General features: G+C 56.6%; 9 protein-coding genes across 9 annotated transcripts; 5 read left to right on the top strand and 4 right to left on the bottom strand.

Moving 5' to 3' along the window:
* Positions 1 to 188: 188 nt before the first annotated feature.
* Positions 189 to 674, top strand: ATEG_01208 (uncharacterized protein; the record flags this gene model as incomplete). Its single annotated transcript, XM_001208573.1, has 1 exon — positions 189 to 674. One exon carries the CDS (start codon positions 189 to 191, stop codon positions 672 to 674), a length of 486 nt encoding a protein of 161 aa, XP_001208573.1.
* Positions 675 to 2,526: 1,852 nt separating this feature from the next.
* Positions 2,527 to 3,406, top strand: ATEG_01207 (uncharacterized protein; the record flags this gene model as incomplete). Its single annotated transcript, XM_001208572.1, has 3 exons — positions 2,527 to 2,630; positions 2,679 to 2,951; positions 3,133 to 3,406. 3 exons carry the CDS (start codon positions 2,527 to 2,529, stop codon positions 3,404 to 3,406), a joined length of 651 nt encoding a protein of 216 aa, XP_001208572.1.
* A 549-nt stretch (positions 3,407 to 3,955) lies between these two features.
* On the top strand, positions 3,956 to 4,369 carry ATEG_01206 (uncharacterized protein; the record flags this gene model as incomplete). Its single annotated transcript, XM_001208571.1, has 1 exon — positions 3,956 to 4,369. The coding sequence occupies one exon, from the start codon at positions 3,956 to 3,958 to the stop codon at positions 4,367 to 4,369; it is 414 nt and encodes a 137-aa protein (XP_001208571.1).
* A 510-nt stretch (positions 4,370 to 4,879) lies between these two features.
* ATEG_01205 (uncharacterized protein) lies at positions 4,880 to 8,745 on the bottom strand (the record flags this gene model as incomplete). The annotated part of the gene is made up of 6 exons (XM_001208570.1): positions 4,880 to 5,891; positions 5,940 to 6,324; positions 6,569 to 7,451; positions 7,583 to 7,745; positions 7,776 to 7,953; positions 8,286 to 8,745. 6 exons carry the CDS (start codon positions 8,743 to 8,745, stop codon positions 4,880 to 4,882), a joined length of 3,081 nt encoding a protein of 1,026 aa, XP_001208570.1.
* A 1,184-nt stretch (positions 8,746 to 9,929) lies between these two features.
* Positions 9,930 to 11,275, top strand: ATEG_01204 (uncharacterized protein; the record flags this gene model as incomplete). Its single annotated transcript, XM_001208569.1, has 2 exons — positions 9,930 to 10,345; positions 11,092 to 11,275. The coding sequence occupies 2 exons, from the start codon at positions 9,930 to 9,932 to the stop codon at positions 11,273 to 11,275; spliced, it is 600 nt and encodes a 199-aa protein (XP_001208569.1).
* Positions 11,276 to 12,362: 1,087 nt separating this feature from the next.
* On the bottom strand, positions 12,363 to 13,563 carry ATEG_01203 (uncharacterized protein; the record flags this gene model as incomplete). The annotated part of the gene is made up of 2 exons (XM_001208568.1): positions 12,363 to 13,296; positions 13,343 to 13,563. 2 exons carry the CDS (start codon positions 13,561 to 13,563, stop codon positions 12,363 to 12,365), a joined length of 1,155 nt encoding a protein of 384 aa, XP_001208568.1.
* A 682-nt stretch (positions 13,564 to 14,245) lies between these two features.
* Positions 14,246 to 15,896, bottom strand: ATEG_01202 (MFS transporter; the record flags this gene model as incomplete). The annotated part of the gene is made up of 4 exons (XM_001208567.1): positions 14,246 to 14,374; positions 14,441 to 14,519; positions 14,593 to 15,714; positions 15,766 to 15,896. The coding sequence occupies 4 exons, from the start codon at positions 15,894 to 15,896 to the stop codon at positions 14,246 to 14,248; spliced, it is 1,461 nt and encodes a 486-aa protein (XP_001208567.1).
* A 1,463-nt stretch (positions 15,897 to 17,359) lies between these two features.
* Positions 17,360 to 21,583, bottom strand: ATEG_01201 (putative lipase; the record flags this gene model as incomplete). The annotated part of the gene is made up of 6 exons (XM_001208566.1): positions 17,360 to 19,544; positions 19,575 to 19,734; positions 19,970 to 20,009; positions 20,106 to 20,507; positions 20,690 to 21,418; positions 21,464 to 21,583. The coding sequence occupies 6 exons, from the start codon at positions 21,581 to 21,583 to the stop codon at positions 17,360 to 17,362; spliced, it is 3,636 nt and encodes a 1,211-aa protein (XP_001208566.1).
* Positions 21,584 to 22,718: 1,135 nt separating this feature from the next.
* ATEG_01200 (putative amino acid permease) lies at positions 22,719 to 24,529 on the top strand (the record flags this gene model as incomplete). The annotated part of the gene is made up of 3 exons (XM_001208565.1): positions 22,719 to 23,940; positions 23,994 to 24,334; positions 24,521 to 24,529. The coding sequence occupies 3 exons, from the start codon at positions 22,719 to 22,721 to the stop codon at positions 24,527 to 24,529; spliced, it is 1,572 nt and encodes a 523-aa protein (XP_001208565.1).
* Between the last annotated feature and the right edge of the window lie 60 nt (positions 24,530 to 24,589).

The following is a 24,589-nucleotide window of genomic DNA, read 5'->3' as shown; positions in this document are numbered from 1 at the left end:
CTGAAACAATAACAGATAAGATCTTGCAATATCGTCGGTATATAAAAGCACTGCAGAATCGCATTAGACTTCAAATCCGGAGCTCTCTTACCCACCTTGGTTCAGCATACAGACTCTTTCAAGCCAATCGTCTACGCGAGAAAACCTACTACATTGCGTTATTCTGTACCCTCACTGAAACATTGACCATGGCGTCGTGGGATGTGGTTGATTTCCAAATCCACACAGTTGTCCCTGAATCTGCGCCAGCCATCGTCAACGCCGATGGCAAGATGCATGTATTTGTTTATGTCTCTCTCAAAGCGAATATAAAGGGCACCAGCGACCGCTACTTCCTCACGGAAGATGAACTTCAGGCCATTGAGCTTGTCGATTTTCACACCGATCACCAGCTTCCAGAGGGCTGGTCTTATTCAGGCACTGACCTATCCAACGTCCCACCAGAGACACTTGCCCTCTCTGTCAGCGATAAGGACCAATTGAAATGCTATCGAGTCACGTCGACGACGACGGAGGACAAGAAGATCGCTGCACGCATCAGGCAACCTGACGGGAGAACAGTGTCCACCCAGCTCGGTACAGAAATTTCCTTTGCTACGCTCGCAGAAACCACTACAACCACCGTCCAAGTCTCACCCCATGTTGCGATCTGCCAACCCGCATATATAACTTAGTGAGATGACTGAAGGTGCGGAGCATTATGGTAACGATGCTGGAATATTCTTAGAAAGCACATCCCAGCCTGTATAGGCAAGTAAGGCTCAACATGGATGCGCTAGGAACCCTCGGTTTCGACGATTCTGAGAATCTCTGGTCGACACGCATAGCGTGAGCATGTACTTAAGTAGCCTGAATGCTCTTACACTCTATCCATACACCGTTTCAATATATAAATATAGGCACCTGCATCTTAACTCGAGGCCGTCGTATAATATTCTTGAGACTATATTATCGAGCATCTGTGTTCAACTTCCTGCAGATATTCACAGATATCCCCGCACGACGGAGGATCCTCAACAAACTAGACGTCAATGGGGGTCTATACGCGGACGACCATCTACTTTAAACACCAATCCACTGTACAAAGCAGCTGTTAGACTTTATCTGCTGTAGGGATGTCAACCCGCACCGCAACCCGCAGCGGTGCGGTACGGGTTACGAAAGCTACAGTCCGCGCTGGCTGCGGGTTCTAATAGTAGAGTGAAAAGTGATACTCCCTGGCGGTGTTCGCTGGATACATAGGGTTTTAGCGGAGCCTGTCCTCCCTTTCGTCGTGCAATTGCTTCTTAGGAATAGTGTAGCCTGAATATGGTCTATTTGTTTTTAGATGATGAATGGACTGATACCCAGCCCGTGGTTTGGGAAGATAAGGGCAGATCGCAGCTAGCGGTGGTGATGGAAGCCCTAGATAATGCCAGTCGATAAACTGCAGAGACAAAGTTCAGAGTATGGTAACCTCAGAGTATTGTATCAAGGAAGTGGGTAGCATCTCTTGATAATTAGCGAAGTCATTTTGTTCAGGACCCTCGGTTTCGAGCCCGTCACTTACTCAGTACCCAGCCATCATGTTGAAGGTCAGGGTCTGGAGACAGGTAAATCACCATATTACTACCCACCGTATTTATCCAAAACTGCTGCATACATTAGTTTGCTGTTACCCGTAGCCAGCGATGAAGTGTTACTATCTTTTAGAAGCAACCAGACTAGCTATAATATCCTACCGCATCTAGATACACTAGTCAAGAAGGATAGTATTTAATAGCTGCGGCGCTTCTGTAGATGATTTTAAATATAGTCTCTTTAGCTATTTCTTGAGGAAGATACCAAGGCTACTCCTAGCGTTCTATTATTATATTCCAGCACGATGAGCTTCTTTGTATAGATACCATGTTTTTCTGGATAGAGAGTCGAGCTTGGCTAATATATATATCTCTGGCTGCCACAGACAGGCCTATAAACTTCTAGTCAATTATTTTATTTTTATTTTATTTTATTTTTTTTTTTTTTCTTGCTCTGGATAGATATGCCTAAGCCTAGACAGTAGTACAAACTTTTAAAGGACACTCGCCCGGTCACTACCTACAGCAATTTAATTCTATGAATGCACTAAATGAATACTACATGACTAGTACGATAAGATAGTATCGCCACTTCGAAGCCTCCGCAAACCCTAGCCCTAGACCCTGACTCGCAAAGGCTTTTAGTACTACTATAACTTAGGTATACAAATGAACATACGAAGAATCCTATTCAAGTATCCACTGCATCCAAATTCCCCTACTCCTCTAACGCCTCTTCCAAAATGCACCGGAGACCGGAGAACAGTAGCAGGTCGTATCCTCCTGCGCCATACCCAAGCTAAACTCCGTCTGTCTGAGCCGCATTAGCTTGTTGATTCAAGCATCATTAGCCGAGCCATCAGGCATGTCTCACTCGAGTTCAGGGTTTTCACCGGTGAATCATACAAATATAATATGTAACCTTCCTGCCTTTAGAGACTCTGTCCCTCCAATTCTGGAAACCATCATGGCAGTCCAAAACGACAACCTCCCTCAGTCCGCACCACCAGCGGAGCTTCCGCTCCAAGAGCTTCACCAGGAGGCAATAGAATGCGAAGACAACAGTACAGTGTAAGTCTGAGTCACACTACACACCATGAATCCGCCTAACTGGTGCAGATGTGACGACGGTCTACCGCAAAACGAACGCCAGCTCCTCCTCGAAGCGGATGAGCTGGTCACCCAGCACGCGCTGGATGATATCCGCAACCAAATCCGCAAGGCCGCGCTGTTGATCGATGATCCTGACAATCTCGACCGAGTGGCCGGACTGACAGAAGAGGAAATCGACGCTCTCCAGGGCAAAAAGAAAAAGCGGTCGTGTTGCTCTCGGTTCCTCTTTCGACGCTGGGGGTTACCCACGTATCTATGCCATGTCGGAGGGGTCCTCTTGTAAGTCTACCATTCCCAAGATATAGAAGATAATAGTGACGATTATAGCTCCTCCGCAGAGCTCTTCGCAATGGGAAACTTCGTCGCCTACGTCGGTAAAGCGGAGATATCTCCCACGCGCATGTACGTCCATCACCACAACCATTCAGTACCTTATATCTGATATCTATATCCCCCGCAGGGCTATATGGTTCGGCATCAAATTTCTCGGATTCTGGCTCGCCCTCCCCAGCAACAAATACCTCGGGCGACGGCGCACCCTCTGCGCCGCCGCCGCGACCATGATCCCAGCAAGCTACGGCGCCAACCCCGACGCAATCCCAGCCCTAGGGTACACCGCCGTGGCGCTGTTCGCAGCGGCAGTCGGTGTGTTCCAGTGCACCGCGGCGCCATACCTGGCCGAGATGAGTCCGGCGCAAAGCCGCGGCGCTGTCGTATCCAGCTGGATTCTGTAACCCCCTCCCCTCTATCCAACCGCGCTTCATACCGAACGCTGCTAACAGCCACCAGCAACCAAACCATCTCCATCCTGTTCATCTTCAACACCTTCACCGTAGTCAGCCTGCTAGGCATCGGCATCGGCACCCTCCTAACAACATCCTGTCTCCTCCTCGTATGCTGGTTCACCGCCGAATCGCCCTACAGTTCCGTCGGCAAAGGCAACGCCCAAGAAGCCTACGAGACGCTGTGTCGCGCGCGGGAAACACAAGATCCTCGCCGTCTGCGATCTCTACCGCATCCTCTTCTTCACCCAGAAAGGCACCCCCCAAGTCCCCCTTTCCTCCCCTCCCGCGCCACCCTCCGCGCCACCGCATCCCATCGCCATCGCTCGTAACAGCCCAGATCATCCCCCGCGTCCTGATCGTGTACATGCAGCTGCACCTCGACCTCTGGGTACTCGGGCATCAGGATTCATCCTACTCATCACGCTGTTCGTGGGCGTGAGACCGATCTCCCTGCCCGTTCTGGACCTGCTCAGCCGCCGACGGCTCGTCCTCGCCGCTATGCTCATCACCCCGTTGATCGTCTTCATAGAGTGTATCGGTCTGCGGGCGAAGAGCTGGGCGCTCGTGGCGTGCGCGCATCTGCTGCTGCTGCTGCCGATTGCGGTGCAGACGCTGCTGCCGGTTGTTTATGCGGCGGAGGCGTTTCCGCTGGAGTTTCGAGGTGCCCCTTCCTCTCTTTTGTCTTCCAGGGTATATGCTAATCCTGATGGGATAGATGTCGGGATGACGGTCGGCGCGTCGCTGCTGTTTGCGAGTGAGATGGCCGCGCGCTGGCTCATCGTCCGGTACAAGGTGGCGCCCAAGAATGGCGAGTTCTCGGACACGTATTACTCGTTGACTGCGCTTATTTGCTTTGGGTACCCGTCTCCAACTTCCGTACGTTTTGGGTGGAAGTATGCTGACATGCTTTAGTGCTGTGCAAATCGTCGCTACGATCTTTGTTTATCTGGTCATGAGAGAGACGGCCGGGCAGGCGTTGGAGGACATGGGTGCCGTTTTTGAGACGAGAACGAGGGATTTGGTGCGGTACCGGTTGAGGATTCATCTGCCGTATATTTTTAGACGGTACGTGCTCTGGAAGGATGTAGACCTTTGTCCGTTTGAGATGTCGCAATACGGCTCGAAGCCGGTTCGGGGGGAGGACATGGAGGGATAGCTTGGTGGGGACTCTTGACCGGTATGAAGGAAATGTGTTTAGGGTATGGATTAGAGCCATGATGTTAGAGCCAGTTGAGGTCTGATCTATCATACATCAACTACAATACACTTCCTACGGAGTTCTGTTGAGCCGAAAATCGCCCTGAATCAGTGCCGCAGGCTGTAACGCATTCATATAACGTACAAGTCATCACATTAGACTACTATGCTAAAAACAACGCCCGCTAACCAACTCCACGCCAACAAGCCACAAACAAACGTAGGTCATGACACCGTCTGCATCGCGCTCGACTCCCCGTTCATCGCCTTCGGTGTGCGTCGCGGCACACTAATCCCGTTACGCAGATGCTCAAGCTTCACTACGCCCGGTCCCGTGCAGATACGTCCGCTCTGCATCAGATTGCGCAGACGCTTGCGCCGCGCCTCGCCACTGCGCTCTTCACCCCGTCCAACCCCCTCCTCGACCCATTCCACCCGCAGCACCTTGAAGCTCATGCCATCATGGGACTTCTCCCACGACCGCGACTTCAAGCCAAACAGCACGGTTGAGTCGTAGCGTTCCAGCGGGGGCAGCACAAGCAGGGTGATGTGCAGGTCCTTGTCGGTAGGCGGCACAGGCGGCTCCTTTGGACGATCTCCCTCCGGTAATCCCATCTCTTGCGCCGTCTTCGGGCAGTGTTGGTACGCGTCCTTGATCTCCAGATCCAGCATCTCCACATCGACGTCCTCCCCCCAGGCGCCGCGGATGAATCCCGAATGGACGGCCGCCGCGACCGGATCCGAGTCGTCGGTGTAGATGCCCGTGCCCCAGAGCGCCCGTCGCGCGCAAATTTCCTCCCGATGGCTGGCATCAATACGGAAACGCGGCACCCGAACAGTAAACGTGCAGTTGGCCTTCCCCTCGAAACGCGGCAAAGGTCGAGGGGTCGTTGTGTAGCCGAATTTCGCGCTCTCCAAACTGGCTTTTTCTGTCGGGATGCCAATGATGGGGTTGTACAGCGTCGAGCCAAGATGATGCCGCGGGAGATGAGCCACGCTAGCCAGAGTGGGCTCGATCGTCACGACCGTCCGGGGTTCGCGCATGGGTACCACCGCACTAGGCGCAGAGGGCCGAGCATGGTGGTGGTGATGGTGATGATGATGGTGGTGGTGGTGGTGCGCATGCGGTGCAGGTGCGCCTTCAGCGGGGGTGGAAGTCCGTGGGAAGACGGACGATGAAGGACCCCGATGCGCGCTGAACGGGTCATCCTCTGGTTTGGGTCGATGATGGTGATGACTAGACATGTTAGCACCTTCAGCTGCCGTTTGCTCACACGACACTTACTGGTGATGGTGGTGGTGAAGATGGCGATTTCGCCGCACCCCTCGAGCGGCCGCACCGGCTCGAAGGTCGGCCTCGACCTCGGCAGCCTCCTCATCTCGCGATCTCCTTTGTCGCTTTCCGGTGGCGGACCCCGGTCGCGCAGCCTTGGTCTCATCGGTTGTCTCACTGTTGGCCGAACGCGCCGTCACACTATCCCGCTTGAAAGGGCTCGCAGCCATGGGAGTGGACGGTCCACTGCCAGAGGAGGCGGTCACGCCGCCAACACCGCTCCCAATCCCCGAAAACACACGCCCCAGGTCGTTCTTGAGGCCTCCCTCTCCAGTCGGACCCAGGGCGCCTTGGACGGCTTGAGGGAGCGGAGAGGCTCGGCCACTCCGTTTCGCATCTAAGCCGACCCCCAGTAGAATTTCGAATGTTGTAGGTTAGTTTCCTCGCTGCCTTTTCGCCGACTGAGTCTTCGGGATGACTGAGGCCAGCGATGATGCTCCCGAGAGTAGAGAACAGAACGACCCTCCCGTTTGCAGCTTGCTCAGATACGATGGCTGTTCGTGCTGCGGCAGCGGCGGACGTCGGTTGTCCCTGGCGCGGTGAGATGGACATTGAGAGTTGTCAGCTCCCAAGTTGAGAACCCAGAGACTTGGTGTAGCTCTGGATGGCCCCAAAGCCAAAACCCCCGCCGGACTCCGCCGCCGAATACCGTTTGGCCTCTGGCGACGAGGGCTGGGAGCGACCCAACTCCCATGTGCTCTGGGGCCGACTCGATGTTTCCCGCTCCGGAAAGTGGGAGGGATACCGCGAGGGACCATGCGACTTTGCTTCGTTCTCCTGTGCCAGGGCGCGTTCCCGCTCCCGATGGGCCTGCTCCTCCATGTGTCGGTCGGCATACAGACCGCTGAAACGACCGTGAGACTCGTGGCCCATAAACGAGGCGGATCGTTGGCCAAACGGACCCTCACCAGCGGATGCGGACGGGCGCGTCAACGAGGAGTAGCCGGGTCGGCCCGGGGCGTCGAGATGCTGGGGTTGGCTGCTGGGACGCGCCGGGGCACCGAAGCTCAACCGACGGGGTTCGTTGTAGGGCTCTACGGAGGAGACTTGGGGCGAGGGGTGCGCAGAACTCGGCTTGTCGGGGTACTGCGACGAGGGTGGCCCGCGCGACAAACCCCCGAATTTGCTGGAGTCGCTGGTCGACGAGGTCATTCCCCCCGAGTTTGAACGGTATGGTTTCCCGGGCGGCGGCTTGGAGAAGGACTTGTCGGGGGTCTGCGACCGACGGAAGGGCGAATAATCGAGCGCGGAAGGTCTGGCGGGTGCCATGGGCGGCGACATGGCGCCGGGGGCGGCCGCGGGGGGCGGAACACTCCCAAACGGGGCGGAGGAGACTGGAAGACGAGAAAAGAGAGCGGATGAGCCTACATCCCGGGCGGGGCGGTCCAGGTCGGAGGCGCCGAGCATGGAGGAGATGGACATGCTGCTGCCGGGGCGATGGTGAGCCGGAGGGTTGGTGGGAGGCTCACGCGAGAGGAAGGGAGAGGGCGCATTCCCCGACTGGGATCGCGACGGATAGGGTTGGGGGGGCGAGGGGGGCGGCATTCGGCGGTGGCCCAAAGGGGCGGATGAGGATGAATCTTGGGAATGGGGACCTGACAGGGGCGGGAAAATCCGGGGTTAGCTTGGAGGAAGGAGGAAGGAGGGAGATGGAGATGGAGGTGGAGGTAGAGGTAGAGAAGAGCAGCGACAGGAAGAACAAGGAGCGCGGATGAGTAGATAGCAGGGAGGATCATCGATATGATGACAGGATTTGTCCTGTGCGAACACGCGAGCAGCCAGACTCACCAGGAAACGCGGAACTGGCGCTGCTGCCCAAAGACCTCCGACGCGCGTGGTCGTGGGAGGGAGGGGGGTTCATGGGGAGTGACGGGAGGGAAGCAGAAGCAGAAGTGGTACAGAGAGCAGAAAGACGCGACGGAAAAGAAGAAAGAGAGAAGCGAGGAAGACAGGAGACGGAGAGCAGCTGATGATGGAGATGGAGATGCAGATGCAGATGCAGATGAGGATGATGGGTGGTCCCGTGACCCTGGGTCTAGTCCTTCCGGGCGCCGCTAGGCCCAAAGGAGCAAGATGCTTGGGAATCCACCCACTAGACCCCTTCGGGGCTAGCGTTCCCGAGGGCGGTTGCGCAGGAAGGCGATCCGCCTCCCCGGATTGGTCGGCTAGCCCCGGCACAAAGTTCGGGTACCTTTCAATAATGTGGATCTTCATCGTAGGGAGGGTGATGACGATAGATACAATAAGAGGAAAGAAAGGAACAAGGGAGAAGGAAGAACACGGAAAAGAGATACTCACCCTCTCTCCATCCCTCAGAACTCGGGTGTGCTGGGTACGCTCTTTCCGGCGGCTGTTTCGTGGAGCCACGGCTGGTTGGTGTGACGTGATACCGCTGGTGGTGCTCTGTCCGCGCCGACGCATATGCCTTCTCAGGGGGGTACGGGGTCGATGCGATGGTGACAGCCGGTGAGGGCGGCGGGGGGTATCGATAGACCATGGTCGATCGAGGGATCTCGTCTCGCGGGGGAAAGGCGGTGGTCTGCAGGATATACGTCTCTTGGGCAGCGGTCGGAGCGGTCGGAGCGGTAGACGTGGGAGGCGTGGTGATGGCAGTGGTCACAGTGGCGTAGGAGGTTGTTGGCAGTGGAGGAGGTGCAATCTGAGGATCTGGAGGCGCGACGGGGGCGACTCCCGTGGATCGGGGCGGGTGTCGTGGATAATACATGGGGTAGGGAGAAGACTTCTGAAAATCCATCATGGTGGAGGAAGTAATCTGAGGGACTTTAGTTGAGTGAGGGTGGATGGATGCGTTGTTGGGCGGATGAAATGGCGGTGGAAGTTGGGCCGGAGCCAGCGCACCACGGGAACAACTTGGAACCGTGGAAGAGAAAATTCTAAGCCGGATTCTGGATGACTGACACTCCGGGATTAAATGGGAGACGATATTATGGGGGAAGAGAAGTGGATGATGGAAAAAATCAACAAACAGTCAATAGTCGGTCTAAAGGCAGAACTAAAAAGGACATGCGACAGCTGGAGAAGAGACGGCCAATCAGTGCGGCCCAACATGCGGGGACATGAATTATCAGAGCATTAGCTGGTCCTGTTATAGACTATATTGTACATGTTAATAATATTGTCGATGTGGAGGCATAGTCACTATCTAATTTTATGAAGATCAAGCCTTGTCTGTTATCTATGCGGAGTCGTGAAGTGTGCAGGGGTTGGGTTCCATGCAGTATCTTTATACCACCGCTCAGGTATACTCTCTGTACTACAAGGTATGGCAATACATTCGATTATAGTAATCTCCTCATTGCTTTCTCTGTACATGCCCAGGAAGATCAGTCACGAAATTCAGTTATGACTTTTCATCCTTTTGTCGGCCAAGTCGAATGCCAAAGGGGGTATATATCTCTCAGCGACTAGGCGCCTGGAGGATAGTAAGGGGCATTTATACCAAGCCCGTCCTCTTCATGATTCCATTACTTGAGCTATATATGCACTATACCCTCGGTCGCGATACTCCTTGTTCCTACAATAGATCACCTTTGGCGCAGCAGCCGAGGCAGTGCTCATCTCAAGTCCCCCGCATGGACCCATGCGACGCCTCATCAGAGGGGTAAGTACTAAGCACCGTACAGCAATAGATACTTCTAACCACGATTGACCGTCAAGAAAAAGCAACGATAATCATGGTTGGTCCACGCATGCACGCCCACGGGCGCACATACCACAGCCTAATCAGGAGGGCGAAGACTACGACGGAGGATGAAGGAATGTATGCTGGTCGGTCCTCCAGGGCTCTTCGAGTACAGTGCTATACAAGCCACCATCGCCATCGCAACGCTGGGGTTCCGAGGCAGAGGGCACTTCTCTTTCTCCACTCCCGCATTCTCGTCCGTTTGACCCTGCATCCCCTTACTTCACCGGCGACCCATCATGGCTGACCGTCTGTCGATTACTGCGAGCATCATCGCAGCCATGCAGCTGTCCATAAAAGTGGCAAGATACGTGAGGGATGTCACCGATGCGACCGGCTACCGCAACACCTTGCTTCTCGAGATGGGCGCGACCAAGGGCATTCTCGATCTGCCGTGGAACGTCGGACAGGGCGCGACACATGACGCCGACACCATGGCCAACACCCGGATGCTGGAAGAGCCCCTCAAAAATTATGCGGCGTTGTTGACGCGACTGGAGGGGGTTTCTCGCCCCGGCGAAAGGGCTCAGGAAAGTGGGCAAGACGATCAAATGGCCGCTGAAGAAGGCGGAGATGCTGGAGATCATCGCGGCTATGGAGCGATACAAGAATCTCCTTGGACGGGCACTGCATGCAGACCATATTGGATTATCTCGTGCGGTCCAGAGAGAGCTGGAACTGGGTCAATGTCATTTCGCCCGCCAAAGCAGAGTGTTCCAACCCGGACGCATATGTAGATGGGCATTATGATGCGACGGGCATTCCAAACTTCGATAATGCCGTTTTTGATGGCACGATTTGCTCCTGGAGCATCCCTTGATGTCCCGATCTAGACACCTTTATCTTGTGTGGAGCCTGTCTCTCTTGCACCCGAGTTGCCTGTGTTAAGTGAGCCCGAGTGCCCGAAGCCGCGCCTCAAGAAAGGCACATCCAAATGCAGAGAGGATGCAGTTACTATGGTGGCCTCTGCAAATCGAAGACCCAGCCCTCATCTCATCATGTCTCACTGGGCAGAACTGTTCTTGTGGGCCCCTTTGGACCAGTCTATCCTGCTAGCTTCAGTCGCATAGGGGAGCTTTGTGTGTCCGATGACGATCCCCCATGCCCCAGCGGTACGTTATACGACTTCCCCGTCTGGGGCTGCCTCCCGTTTATCGGGCTTGAGTTCGGCGGATAGATGGGCCAGCCGGAGCTGTTCCAATGAAGCCGTCTACATCTATTGGAAAGCAAGATCAACCGTGCGCATCCATCCGCGTTGCCCACATGAACCTGTTGTCCCCTCGGGTCCGTGGATGATGGGAATGCTTGTGTAACTACCATCCAATTCTGATCAACCAGCGCGCGCCTTGACCTGTCCTTTTCAGTTAATAGTTAACATCCATGGCCTAATCTACCTGGTAGTCTTGACATCGCCATTAATCAGTTGCTCGAGCTCAAACTCACCAATGGCCTGATTGCGAAGGCTTTTTGGTATGGTGAGGTAGAACAGGAATACGAACCATATGTCTGCTATCTTGACTCCTTACTCGAACCTGGGTTACATCAAGCATACGTGGACGTCGAAGAATTAACCGCGCAATTCTAGGTCATGTCATGTCTAAGGTTGCTACATGCATTCATCATGGCGTACTAGAGATAAAAGGACCCCTGTTGGCTTGAAGGAACAGCCACTCGCATACGGACTCAAGGCTGAGTTCCATATGTTTCGCACTGGGATGATTTCTTCAGCAAGTCACCGAGAAAGTATACAAAAGTATTAATTGAGGTCTATATCATTCCCCTTCACTGAAATGTCAACCCGTCTACTACAATCTCGCCAGGGCTGCTACGAGTTCATATTATAGCTGCGGAGACCATTCAGTCCGTGTCATTTACCCTCCCTCTTCACTAGACTGTTTATTTGAAGACAAATTAGTCCTCTGGCGACGCTACTGACACTACGTAAGCATGAGACCTGTTGCACCAGTTGACGGAAGAATATGTATTCAAAAATCGGGGCGGAAATTCCCTGCCGAAACCAGTAGGTACATACGACAACTTGTGTATAATCCTGTATTTCCTGATGAATGATGTTGAAGGCTAGTCTGGGAGTATAGTAGAAAAGCAGGTATGCGGCTGATCACGTTGACAGACACTGACGTCATCCAATATACAAACACAAACACAGTATTTCTATCCTCCTTTTCCTCATCCTCACCATCCCATCCTCAACCATCATTCTACATTTTACATTTTACAAACTACACTACTACCTACCAACCATGCCCCAATCCTCCTCCTCTTCCTCCGAAGGCGTCACAGGCGCCGCCAAATTCGTCACCTCCACCCTGGGCAACGCCGTCGGCGGCCTCTCCCGCACCGTCGGCGGCGTCACGGGCACCGCCGCCCGAGGCGTCGGCGACACCATCACCAAGACGACCGGCGACGCAGGCAAACCGGTCGGAAACGCGATCGGCAGCGCCGGCACGGGCATCGAGAACGGCGTGGGCAGTGTGGCCAAGGGTGTGGAGGATGCCGGACAGTGGAAGTAGCCTACACACCACTCTACAGTATACAATACTATAGCTGGGCTACGCAGTGATGCTATGTGATGTCGGACGTTCATGATTTGTTGATCCATTATGTACATTCATTCAATATATACACATATATCTCCATCGGAAGACAGGATATCATGCATGCCCCCCAAACGTAATAAACCCCCGCCACCACCGCCCCTGACACCCCGACCAATCCACCTCGACGACGTCCGCGCCCTCGCGCACCAGCATCCGCCAGATCACCCGGCGCAGCCGCGCCGAGTAGCACGGGATATCCGTGAAGCGCGCGCGGGCGCCGCGCGCATGAGCGGCACGCACCTGGGCGCGCACCTGGTCGAGCTGGGGGCGCGAGAAGCGGCCGCGGCGGGGGGCGCCGATTGTGCTGGTGAAGTTTGTGGATGCGGTGTATGGGTGCATCATAGGATGAGCCGTATTCGGCTCGTGTTCGTGTTCGTGTTCGTGCTCCGCAGGGGCGGTTGCAGGCACGTCGAAGAAGAGACTGCTCGACACAGCTGCCGGGTCGACGTCGGCCGCGTCCACGGACAGATCACCTCCCAGCACGACCGTCAGCGACCGCGAGACCGTCCGCGAGCCATTCGTGAACGAGAGATACCCGCGCTCGCGGAACGGGGCCAGCAGTGCGTCCAGCCGCGGCTGGACCGCATGCAGCGGCGCGTGCAGCTCGAGAAGCAGCACGAACGGGCGCGTGGGATCCGCCGGGAAGACGCCCGCCGGGGCCGCGGCAGGGTCCCGGTTTGCGTCGTCCAGCTGGGCGAGCAGCGGCTCGAGATAGACGGTCTGCAGGGTGGCGTCTGCGGCGGGCTTCGCGCCGACCGTCAGCTGCTCGTGGCGTCCGAGCCAGACGTCGGCGCGCACGCCGGTGCAGCCCGCGTCGACGGCGTAGGTGATGGCGTCGGCGTGGGCAAGCGGGTTATACGCCAGACAGGCGGCGGGGGAGTCTCCGAACTCGGCGGGCCACTGCACGGTGCCCAGGTTGTCGAGTTCCTTGCGCAGGAGGAGATGGGAGATGCCGTAGGGGAGCGAGGCGATGAACTGGACGACCATACTATTGCATATTAGCAGAGTCGATGGATGTGTCTGGGTAGACGTACGTAAACATCAGGAACAGACAGAGCACCGGGAACAGTCTCTCGGTCCAGCGCTGCTTGAGGGCTGTGTAGCAGCGGCCCAGGAAGGCGAATACATCCGGCCAGCAGTCTGTCGGATGCGAGCGCAGCGGATGGTCCTCCAGCAGCATCCACGAATATTCGTCGTATTCGTCGGGCTGGAGGAGGTCGGCTGTGCGACAGGGGGGCGACTCGGAGGCCGCCATGGTGGTGCGGCGCTGAGTCTCACGAGTGACAAGAACGAGATCCGAGAGAAGATCGAGCAGATCGGGTATTTATCTATTTATTATCCTCGACAGCAGGCGTTCGGTCGCATGGGATCAGCAGCCCGATGTGGGGATAAAGACTAATAGATTGCTGCAGTTGTTGTTGTCGGGGTTTATGTAGCAGTTTGGACGAACAAAGCGACGCCACCACCGACAGCAGGCGGAATTCCAACCCAGCACCCTGCAGCAGAGGAAACACGAGGGTGTACGGATGCAGGCGGTGACACATTCATGAATAAATAGGAGAGCGAGATGAGCTGATCGCGGGAGTGGATGATTGCAGAGCACGCAATATGCGGGAGCGATGGTTATAGGGCTGGTGCCGGATGCGGTATGCGGCCGTCGAGGAGGGCGGATCGTCCAACATGACGGACAGCAGCACATTCCGATGCTGAAATAATAATAGAACTTAGCTCGGAATTGACTCTGAGACTGTCTCGCTTGTCTTACTTGACTGCGGATGGATGGGGCGATGGTGGAGTGGCGTGCAGTGTGGTATTCAGGGTCCAGCTAGGCTTAGTTAGGGTTGAGAGTAGTACTCAGCACACCATCTAGACTTGGATAGATACACCCATTCTCATTCCATTCTAATTCATTCTCTTCAATCCCAATCAATCATCATCTACACATCCAACTGACTCTTCCCCCGAATCCGCGCCCCGTACACATACAGCACCAGCGGAATGGGCACCATCACGGCCGCAACACAGCCCAGCAGCGTACAGGCCCACTCGACTCCGAGACCATCAAACTGCGCCCCGTTAGCGCGAGCCAACAAGTAAATAAGGCTAGCTCAAAGGAGATAGTGTGGACGCACCATTTTCCACGCAAAAAGAGGGAACCCGCCCGCGGCCGCCGAGCGCAAAAACGTATGGGCGGCCACAGCCGACGCCGACCTACAGCCCCCAATCGGTTAGTTTCACTCTGACACAGCCCGAAATAGATACGATAACAGATAACCGAACTAACCGTAACGGCCTCGCTTCGACCAGATACGCGAGCGATGGCAAAAACATCGTCAACAGCCCGAACCCCGTCAGCAGCCCGGACGCGGTCGGCACGATCCAGTGAAACCGCGTCGTGTACCCCGTCCAGCCCAGCCAGAACAGCCCGGCGGAGAAGGCCACCGCCCCGGGCACAGCGACGGGCAGCCGCCACTCGGGCAGCATGACGCCGTCGTTGCGGGCGATGCGGCGCACGATCCAGGGCTGCATGGCGGCCATGGCGACGGCGCCGAGCAGCTGGCCGATGATGACCCCGAGGTAGGGCAGGTTGCCGACGCCCGCGTTCATGCGGTAGGTCTCCTGGAAGATGCGCGGGTAGGCGGTCAGGAAGAGGTAGAGCAGGCCGTAGACGAAGGCGCCGAAGACGCACATGCACAGCGTGATCGGGTCCCAGACGAGCATCTTCAGCGGCAGCGCGAGGTACTCGGTGAGGACGGCGCGCGCGTCGAAGCGGGCCTGCTCATGCGCGGCGCGAATGCTCCAGTCGCCCGTGGCGCGGCGCAGGTCGTCGGCCTTGCGGGCGAGCAGCAGCGGGTGGTAGGTTTCGGAGAGGAAGAAGGTCGTGAGCACCAGGTTGCCGCCGCCGAGGATGCCGGGGACGTAGGACGTCCAGCGCCAGCCCAGGTGCGGGTTCAGCATGATGAAGCCGCCGACGAAGGGGGCGACCAGCGGGCCGGTGAAGACGGTCAGACAGAAGAGCGTGATGGGGATGCCGCGCTCGCTGGGCGAGAAGAGGTCCGACAGCCCGGCCACGCAGACCGTCAGCGGGCCGGAGCCGAAGAAGCCGGTGAAGAAGCGCAGGATGAAGAGCGAGGCGAGGTCTTTGGAGACGGCGGTGGCGAACGAGAAGACGGTGAAGCCGATGCCGCACACCACCAGAGGCATGTACCGGCCCTTGAGCTCGGAGAAGGGACCAAAGATCAGCGGGCCAAAGGCGAAGCCGAACACGTACAGCGACACGCCTAGGGTCGACACTTCGCGACTGATCCCGTATTCTGTCATGTGGTAGGGGACGGTGGGGGCGTAGATGCTGCTGGCGAACGAGACGACCATGGTGGTGAGGACGAAGACGAGAGCGATCTTGACTCTGAGGCAGCTTGGTTAGCTAGGCTTGCTACTGTGCAAGGAGAGAGCGCACCGTTTTTTCATGGGCCAGTTATACGGATGCAGAGGGTCGCCAGGGCCATCAAAGTCGACGAGATTGTCCTGCTTGGGCGACATTGCACTGGCCGTGACGTTTTCTTTCGAGGCGAAATACTCTTCTGACATGATATCGACGAGAGTAGTCTATGGGTCTAGCAGTGTCTAGAAGGACAAACGAGGGTCAGAGAGCACACAATACGACTGTAGAAGCTCTATCAGGGATGGGAAACAGACAAACGACAACAGACGAACAGTCGAAAAAGAACCAGCTCATATACGCTGCGGCACATTCCGTCTGGCGTTACTCAACCACGGTTGTTTCCTGCATCAAGGGCCCTTCACTGCTACACAAGACCAAACTATGAAACCGCCCAACGGAAGGATACCCTGCCGTACATCGTATCATATCATCATATCATGGCCATCATGGCCATCATGTCAATCAGGTCAACCGATCTGGACCCACCGCAGCAGTGATCCACGTCGTCGGCGTCTCCGGATATAGCAGGGTTGATATGGACTGAACGGTATTAAGCTCTTGCTCTTCCACCGCATAGGTGGATGTCGGACAGCCCGAGTGACCGAGGCACGGCCGAACGGTGGGTGACTGAGCAGGTTTCGTCTACTCGCTTCTACGACTGATCGGTCACGTAGCTATCGCCGTGAGTCATGAAGCATCGCCCCATGGGCCAGGCCACAGGACAGATCGGATAGATGCGTGCGCCCTGGGCTGATGCATCCTACCGCGGTTGACACCCGCGTCAGCCCTACACATCACCGCCATGACGGCCGATTACAGGATGCGAATGCGTGGACAATCGATCGAGACTGTCAGCTCCCGTGGTTCGGGCCGTTGCCTGTGATGGGAGTCATGGTGATGGCGGGCCGACACGGCATGCCGAAGTATGATTGCAGTGTGATGAGAGTAGAGGGAGATAGCAAGCTCGAGGGCTATCGTCATGAGCTATACTTACTGCTGTGTTTGCTGGTAGCTTGTGGACTTGGACCTGGACTGGGAAGCGAGGTAAGTCCATATTCACATGCGAGTGCATTCTTGCATTCACATGCATCCATATCGAAAGCTCTTGAGACGTCTTGCTTGGCAATAGTCCATTGTCGCATCAGGCGATGATTCATGGGTCATTCCACCCGATATAGCGTCGTTGTCACAGCGTTAGCTGGTCCACCATCAGACTAGACGATTGCCTAGAGGGATCAGTACAGCGATCCTTACCTGCCACCACGACGAGCCACCAGATATAGTCGTGAATAGCCGGCAGGTCCGACTGTCGACGCCATCAGCGTCCATGTGGAAGCCGTCTAGATAGATAAACTCCCGCTGACGTGCGTGGCATTCCCCCGATTTTGGCGCATCCGGATAACTTCCAGAGCTTCTCGATGCTTGTCGAAGCTTGCGAAGCTTGCGTTTACATCACTGACTTTGCATAGATTTTATGACTGCATGAAGTGAAGTATAATGAGTGCAAAAAGCCAAGCATAAGAGTGCAGAGTGAAGCATAATTAATGCAAATGCTATAAATTGAAATGCTGTATTCATACTCATATCTCATGTTACATTCTATACTCATCTACGGCGTCTGCGCCCCTTCACCTATCCCCATCAACCCCCCAGCCAGCCCATTCATCCGGCGATCCAAAAGATCCTCCTCGCTGGGAAGACTCCCCAGACTGGGGTCTCTGCGTCGCCGTGCCACCGTCTCCTCCGCCGGCAGCTCCTCGTTCGACGGCATCGTAATCCTCATACTCGGCGCAAGACGCCGCTTTCGCCTCAGGCCACCGACAGACCTTCCCCTGTCCTCCACCGCACCCGAACGCGCATCCTGCAAAGGCATATCCCCCTTCTGAACCGCAGGCGTCATCTTCCCAACCCCCATCTCCAACGGCCGATCCTCGTCGCCCGACGACTCCCCCGTCAGACGCCGCACATGGTGCCGCACATAGTCGCCGTCCCCGTGCGCGTCCCTCATTTCCCCCGTGCCACCGTCGTACGACCCCGGCGCAAAACCCGCGGACGATTTCTCCTTCGCCTTCGCTTTCTCTGGCAACTGCCTCTCCCCCCGTGCCGTCGCCGCAGCAAACAACTCCACGATCCACCCCCCGCACCGGTGAATATGCTTCCAGCTCTCCGGGAAGAACCCGGCGATGTGCAGGAACCCGTGCGACACGCCCGGCAGCAGCGAGATCTCCACGTGCTCCTTTTCGTTGAACTCGCGGTGCGACTTCTCCAGCCCGAGCTCCTGGCGCTCGCGGAACTGCCGCAGCTTCGCCTGCCGCAACCGGCCCGCGAAGATCACCGTGTCGTCGACGAGCGGGTCGCGCTCGCCCGTGATGATGTATGTCTTTGGGAAGCGCGCGAGGAGCGCCTCCGGCGCGAGCACCGGCGAGAGCAGAAAGTCCGTGCTAAAGTCGGGGCGGTTGTGCGGCCCGATGTAGAGAATGATCATGGCGCGCATCATCTCCGGTGTCAGGATGCGGTCGTGCACGTACGAGATCATGGATGACACGGCGAGCCGCGTGCGGATCTGCTTTGGGTGGTGGTACTCGGCGACGGCGGCCGCCTGCGCCGCCAGCGTGCCTTTCGTGGGCTTCGCGGCGACCGGCGGAGCCGCCGCGGGGTCGCTGTCTGCGCTGGCACGGACGTCGCTGGCCGACACGACCGGCGAGGTGCCGGGCGTCAAACGCTGGTAGTCGGCGGCCTTGCGGCGGACGATGCCCTCGTTCGTGCGGCGCGCGCTCTTGTCCTGGATGAGCGCCATCTGCTCCTCGGTCATCCAGCTCTCGACGCGCATGTTCAGCGACGGGTACGCGAGGACGAGGCCGGCCGGCCGCGGGAGGACGTGCTCGGGCTGCCAGCGCGGCGTGTCCTCGCTCCCGGCCTGCAGGAGCATGAGCATGGTCCCGACGGCGAGGTTGCCGCCGGCGCTGTCGCCCGAGAGCACGATGTGCGGACGCGTGTGCCCGCTCAGCCCGATGCAGCGGCCGCGCGTGGCTACTAGCATGTGGTACACGTCGTAGCACTCGTGCAGCGCGTACGGGTACGGATACTCCGGCGCCTTCTTGTAGTCCAGACTGAGGATGGGCACCTTGGTCTTGCCGGCCCACGCGAGTAGGCGGTCTTCGGCCGCGCGCGGGCTCATGGCCACGTACCCGCCGCCGGGGAAGTCCAACACCACGCTGGTCTGGTCGCGCAGCGCGCTGAGCGGCCCGTCAAAGTACAGCCAGGCGTGGGTGGGTTCCGTGTAGGACGAGTGCGTGGGGCGCGGAATGCGGATCGCGCGGGGTCCGTAGGTGGTCAGGCGCGGGCGGGCGAGCTTCCCCAGCGCCCAGAGGTACGGGGTTGTGCCTTTGTTCCAGGCGACGCGGAGATGGTCGACGGTGAGGGTTGCGCGCACGCGGCGGACCTTGTCGTCCGCTTGCTCCGCTGCGAAGAGGTAGTAGATGCTGAAGATCAGGGAGGCGATATCGCGCAGCCATTTCGGCTTGATCTTCATGGCGGTCCAGAAGCCGGCGTCTAATGCTGTCATGAACCAGGTTGCGCGGAAGAAGGATCGCGAGTAGAGGTTCGCCATGGGCTCGGGGCATTCGAGGCCCACGATCTTTGCAAAGTTGCGGCACACGTAGAGCCAGAGGAAGACGCCTACCGTGGTTTGCCATGCCGTCAGCTTGCCCGAGATGCGCGAGGAGACATTGCGGATGCCGGGGGGACCGTGTTTGTTTCCGCTGAGTTCGTTAGTGAGAGCGTTTGGCGACAGTCTGCATCTGGAGTCTTACCCCAGGAGATACGATGACCAGAAGAGGAGCACGGCGCAGACTTGGATCTTGCGGAATTTGGTGGATGGTCTTCCCAGCACATGGTCGATCATGTTGCAGGTACGATGTGATAGATCTATCGGTGCAGGAAAGATTCGTAGAATAACAAACAGAATAAGAAGCAATACTCGATCTATAAAGCCCAGACCAGTGCCATTCTCATACAAGGCGACAAAGAACCCGCTCTACGGAGAGTCCGACTCCGCAGAATGGCGAATGGAGAAGCAGGATCAGAGGAGCGACAGAGGGACTGACGGGCAGTCTGGCGAAAAGGCCAGCAGGATATGGAGAGGAGAGGGTGAGGTTATCCATGGATCGTAGAAACACATGTGAAAGTCTCCACAGCCGCCTTAAGTAATCATTCTCACAGTTGTTAACTGTCACATGCATTGCTCCCGTGATGCTAGCCTGTATACTTGTATTGTACCAACTAAATCACTGACTGAACTACGTCTTCCGACAGTAATCGCGTCCATGCGCCGTCTGCCAGTCACACAGCCACACCTCAAACACCATACTGACAAAGCCCGCAATGCAGATGCCCGCCGAGTCGCTCACCGTCGTCGCCCCCAGCGAGAACTCGCGGTCGGCCTTGGGCACCCGCTCGCCGATCTCCGCAAAAGTGTTGACATACACCAGTCCGCCCAGCAGCCCCTCCCAGAAAATGACGATGAAGATGATATACACGCTGGGTATGAAGTCGAACAGGGCGTGCAGGGTCAGCAGCACCAGATTGGCGATTTGCAGAAACGACGGGAAGTACAGGTCGTGGATGCGGAAAAACGGCGTCGACGAACGCGAGATGAAGACCCCGACCTGGTAGATGGCGTTGTATGCTGGGTAAAAGGCGCGATAGTGGGCGAACGGGGACGAGGCCAGGGGGAAGAGCAGAGTCGGCGACACCCCCTGGTTGATTGTATATTCGGCGACATACACTAGGAGAAGGGGAAGCATGCTGCGTAGGACCTGTAAATGACTGTCCATCACAATCAAGAGAGGGCCACTCACAATGGAAAGAAGAGCCCCTTGGCCCGGTTCATATTGGCTCTGATCTGCCCCCATCCGATCCTCCCACCATCGCAGCCTACCTTCTGGGTATCCTCCCGCACAGAGGCAAGAAGCCCATCTCGCTCACCCACGCGCTCCTCCCGTTCATCCCGCTCATCGTCCCCCCGTTCCTCAGCAAGCAGATCCCTCGTCCCAATGGCCCGATACTCCGCCGGCACAGAAGCCAGCGGATGGACCGGTGATCTCGGCAAGATGGCAAAGAAGCTCACCACCATCACCGCTGGCAGACACGCCGACGCCAACAGGGTGTTCCTCACCCCCAGTCCAAGGGACGTCGTAGCCAACGCATACGCTCCAGCACCAACCAACCCAGCCGCGCCGGTGCCGCTCCCCCACGCAGCCAAGCTAAACGGCCCGTAGAAATGTGTCAAACCGAGGAAGCTCAATTCCCCGGCCCCGCTGGACAGACTGGCCAGGATGATGCCGGCAATCTTGGTCGAGATCGTGCCACCGTCGGCGTAACCGGGGCTCAGTGCGACGAGGAGCATGCCGATCGCGGAGAGAAGGACGAAGATTACAACGCGCACCGAGTATGGGACTATGTGGATGAAATACGGCGCGACGAGTTTCGTGCCGAATGAGGGGAGCACATCGGCGAGGAGGACGACGCCCTTGGGGACGGTCGGACCGACGAGGTCTAAGGCGGCTGAGAGGATGATCACGTAGAGGACATTGTTTATGAGGCCTGTACATTCACATTTCCGAGAGGAGCCAGTTAGAGAGGGCCCTGGATGATGGTCGCCGACTAACTATACGATGTGCCGCTTACCAAACAGCCAGAAGGCGACGCAGACCCGGGGGTCAGCGCCATGGAAGGTGGCAGCGAGTCGCTGTCGAAATTGAGCCCACGAGGAAGACGGCGCGCCTGGAAGAGGTAACATTGGTGTTTCCTCTCGAAGGGAGGATCTAGGCATCAAGAAAGCGCGTCGGGGTGCTATCAGGGGAGTCGAGTGCTACAGAAGGATCTGGGTGGCTAGGGAGGCTAGTCGTTCGTTAGTAGCTGTTGTAGATATTCTCCCGTCATGATAGGCGTGGGAGTTGTATGGAGGGCTTGAAGCGAAGAGATGTTGAGGTTGGAGATGTTTATGACGGTGGTGGAAGTTGAAGGGGATGATGACGATGGTCGGTATGGCACGTGACGTCTTGCCTTTCACATCTCATGCCTGAGGCAGGAATATAGATACCTAGGACAAGCCAGACTCAATCATTCCTCTTTTAGCATTGAGTACAGAGTCGTATGGGGATATTTGTGACTTATGCCAACTACAATAGCTCCTGGCATGGTTTATCCAACACTAACTAATCTGGTAAACTAATGTTGTGGTCCACACACCTTCCAGCAGTCATGAAACCAGCATATATATATACTTCCACTTCACAACTCGGATGATGAGATGTCCTAAGAAAAGACTATCACAGCAGCTCGCCCTACATAATACCCATTTGTAATGCTTTCAGATCCTATCCACCTACTCCGTACGGAGTAATCTCACGTAGACGCACAACAAACGCCATGTCACCATTGCGTGCTTTCTCCCCAGCGATTCGCCTCCGGGCCAAGAACAGGAACAGTCATCGATCCATGGAGCGACCCACCACCCGCAAAGTCTGCTCCGTTGGCCGGAGGCGAGTAGAATCACGCTGAGCAGGCCAATGTCGATGTATGAAAACTGCAAAAAGCGTCAATCTGCACATATGGGCTGGACACATACTGTATGCATCGGTATAGAAGAACTCCAACTCCAGTCCCTGCTCCATCAGACCCTGTCAGCAAATCCTTCTGACATTTGCCATCCCGGGGCATTTCCGAAGTCTGGTGGCGGTGGAGAAAACAGACGGAAGCTTAGAATCAAATAAGCATGGTGCGAGGCCTGGGCCCGATGTCGCGATCCAAGAGGTCGGAAAATTTCATGGGAAAAATTCCACCCCCCGCCACGCATGACTGACATGGGACCGTCAGTCCCGGGGAAAACTTTTACATAAAACCATCCTTCCTACACGGGACTTGCACGCCCTGCGGTGGAATTCTCCCCAGGCTCCAGACTCAGCATGGTCGCCACGACGTCTCCGGCGCAGGAGAAATCCGCGCCCCAGCTGGACTCCGATGATGCTATCCAGCAGCAGAAGCCCGCGCCCAACTGGGACGGCGAGGATGCGCCCTCGCTCAAGGGTGAGATGCAGCTCAACGTCGGTGGTCGTGGAGGGACGCAGCGGCGGCTGCGGAACTACCAGGTGCGAATGATCGGGTTCTGTGGTGGTATTGGAACCGGTCTGTTCGTGGGAACCGGTGCTGCGTATGCGAAGGCCGGTCCGGCTGGCCTGTTGCTCGCATATGGTGTCGTGGGCTTGGTCCTGTGGTGTGTGATGCAGAGCATCGGCGAGTTGGCGACGTTGTTGCCGACAGCAGGTTCATTCCCGCATTGGGCAACTCGCTTCATTGACCCGGCCTTTGGCTTTTCGCTGGCGATCTCGTACGGCTACTGCTACACCATTGCCATCGCGTCAGAGGTGTCTGCCGCAGCCGTCATCGTGTCCTACTGGACGGACATAACGCCGGCGGTGGTCATCACGGTGGGGCTGGTGCTGATCCTGGCTATCAACCTGATGAATGTGCGGTTCTACGGCGAAACAGAGGTCGTCGCCGGCTCGATCAAAGTGCTCTGCTTCGTGGGCTTGGTCTTTGTGTCGATTGTCATCACTGCCGGCGGGGGCCCGAACCACGAGACCATCGGTTTCCGCTACTGGCATAATCCAGGGCCCTGGACGAACTACAACGGTATCACAGGTACCACCGGCCACTTTCTCGGGTTTCTTTCCGCCTTCGTCAACGCCTCGTTCAGTTTCATCGGCGTTGAGACAGTCGTCATCACGGCGGCCGAGTCGATGGACCCCCACAACGCGATTCCCAAGGCCGCGCGCCGGGTGACCTACCGGATTGCCTTCTTCTACATCCTCGGCGCATTCCTGATCGGCCTGATTGTTGACCCGAGGAACAAGGATCTTGTCTCTGGCTCCGGAAACGCAAACAGCTCGCCATTCGTCATTGCGATCCGGGAAGCCGGCATCAACGCCCTTCCGTCGATTGTGAACGCTTGTATCCTGATCTCCGCCTGGTCCGCTGGCAACTCCTACTGCTGGGTCGGCTCGCGCATGATCGTAGCCATGACGACCGATCATCAGCTGCCTCAGATCTTCGGCCGGGTCAACAAGAAGGGTGTGCCGTATGTGGCTGTCATCGCTTCGTGGCTCTTTGGACCACTTGCATATCTGAGTAAGTTGGACGTTTTTGTCTGATGCAAATGCACGACTAACATGGATGTACAGGTCTCGGTTCCGGTGGTGCCGCACAGGCATTCAGCTGGCTGTTGAATCTTAGCACTGTTGCTGGGCTCATCGCCTGGGCCACGCTGTCGTTTTGCTACATTCGCTTCCACTCTGCGCTCAAGGCGCAGGGCATCAGTCGAGACTCGCTTCCCTGGAAGGGACCGTTCCAGCCGTACACGGCGTGGGTTGGATTCGTCGGGTCCACCATTATCACGCTCGTCGCTGGATTCCCCGTGTTCTTGAAAGGCAACTGGAATACCTCGGACTTTGTTGCCTCGTACATCGGCATTCCCATTTTCATAGTTCCCATCATTGGATGGAAGCTGTTTAAACGTACAAAGGTGAGCATCCATGCGTTTGCCTCTTATGTGCTATTGCTGATTCTGGACCAGTTCCTTCGCTCGACTGAAATCGACTTGTGGTCTGGCCGTCTCCAGGAGGGAGAAGTGGTCGTAAAGACGATCAGAGGGGGTCCTTGGTGGAGAAGAGTGATAGACTGGCTGGCCTGAGACTGGCATTGTATATAGATGTACTAGATGGTGATACCCATATTGGATATAATTCGATTAGAGTTTGCAGCTATTGCTTTACCCATA

This window comes from Aspergillus terreus, genomic scaffold, assembly GCF_000149615.1.
Source record: "Aspergillus terreus NIH2624 scaffold_2 genomic scaffold, whole genome shotgun sequence".
In the NCBI taxonomy this organism is placed as follows: domain Eukaryota; kingdom Fungi; phylum Ascomycota; class Eurotiomycetes; order Eurotiales; family Aspergillaceae; genus Aspergillus; species Aspergillus terreus.
The sequence above is the reverse complement of the archived record's forward strand: the minus strand, read 5'-3'. Positions and strand labels throughout refer to the sequence as shown.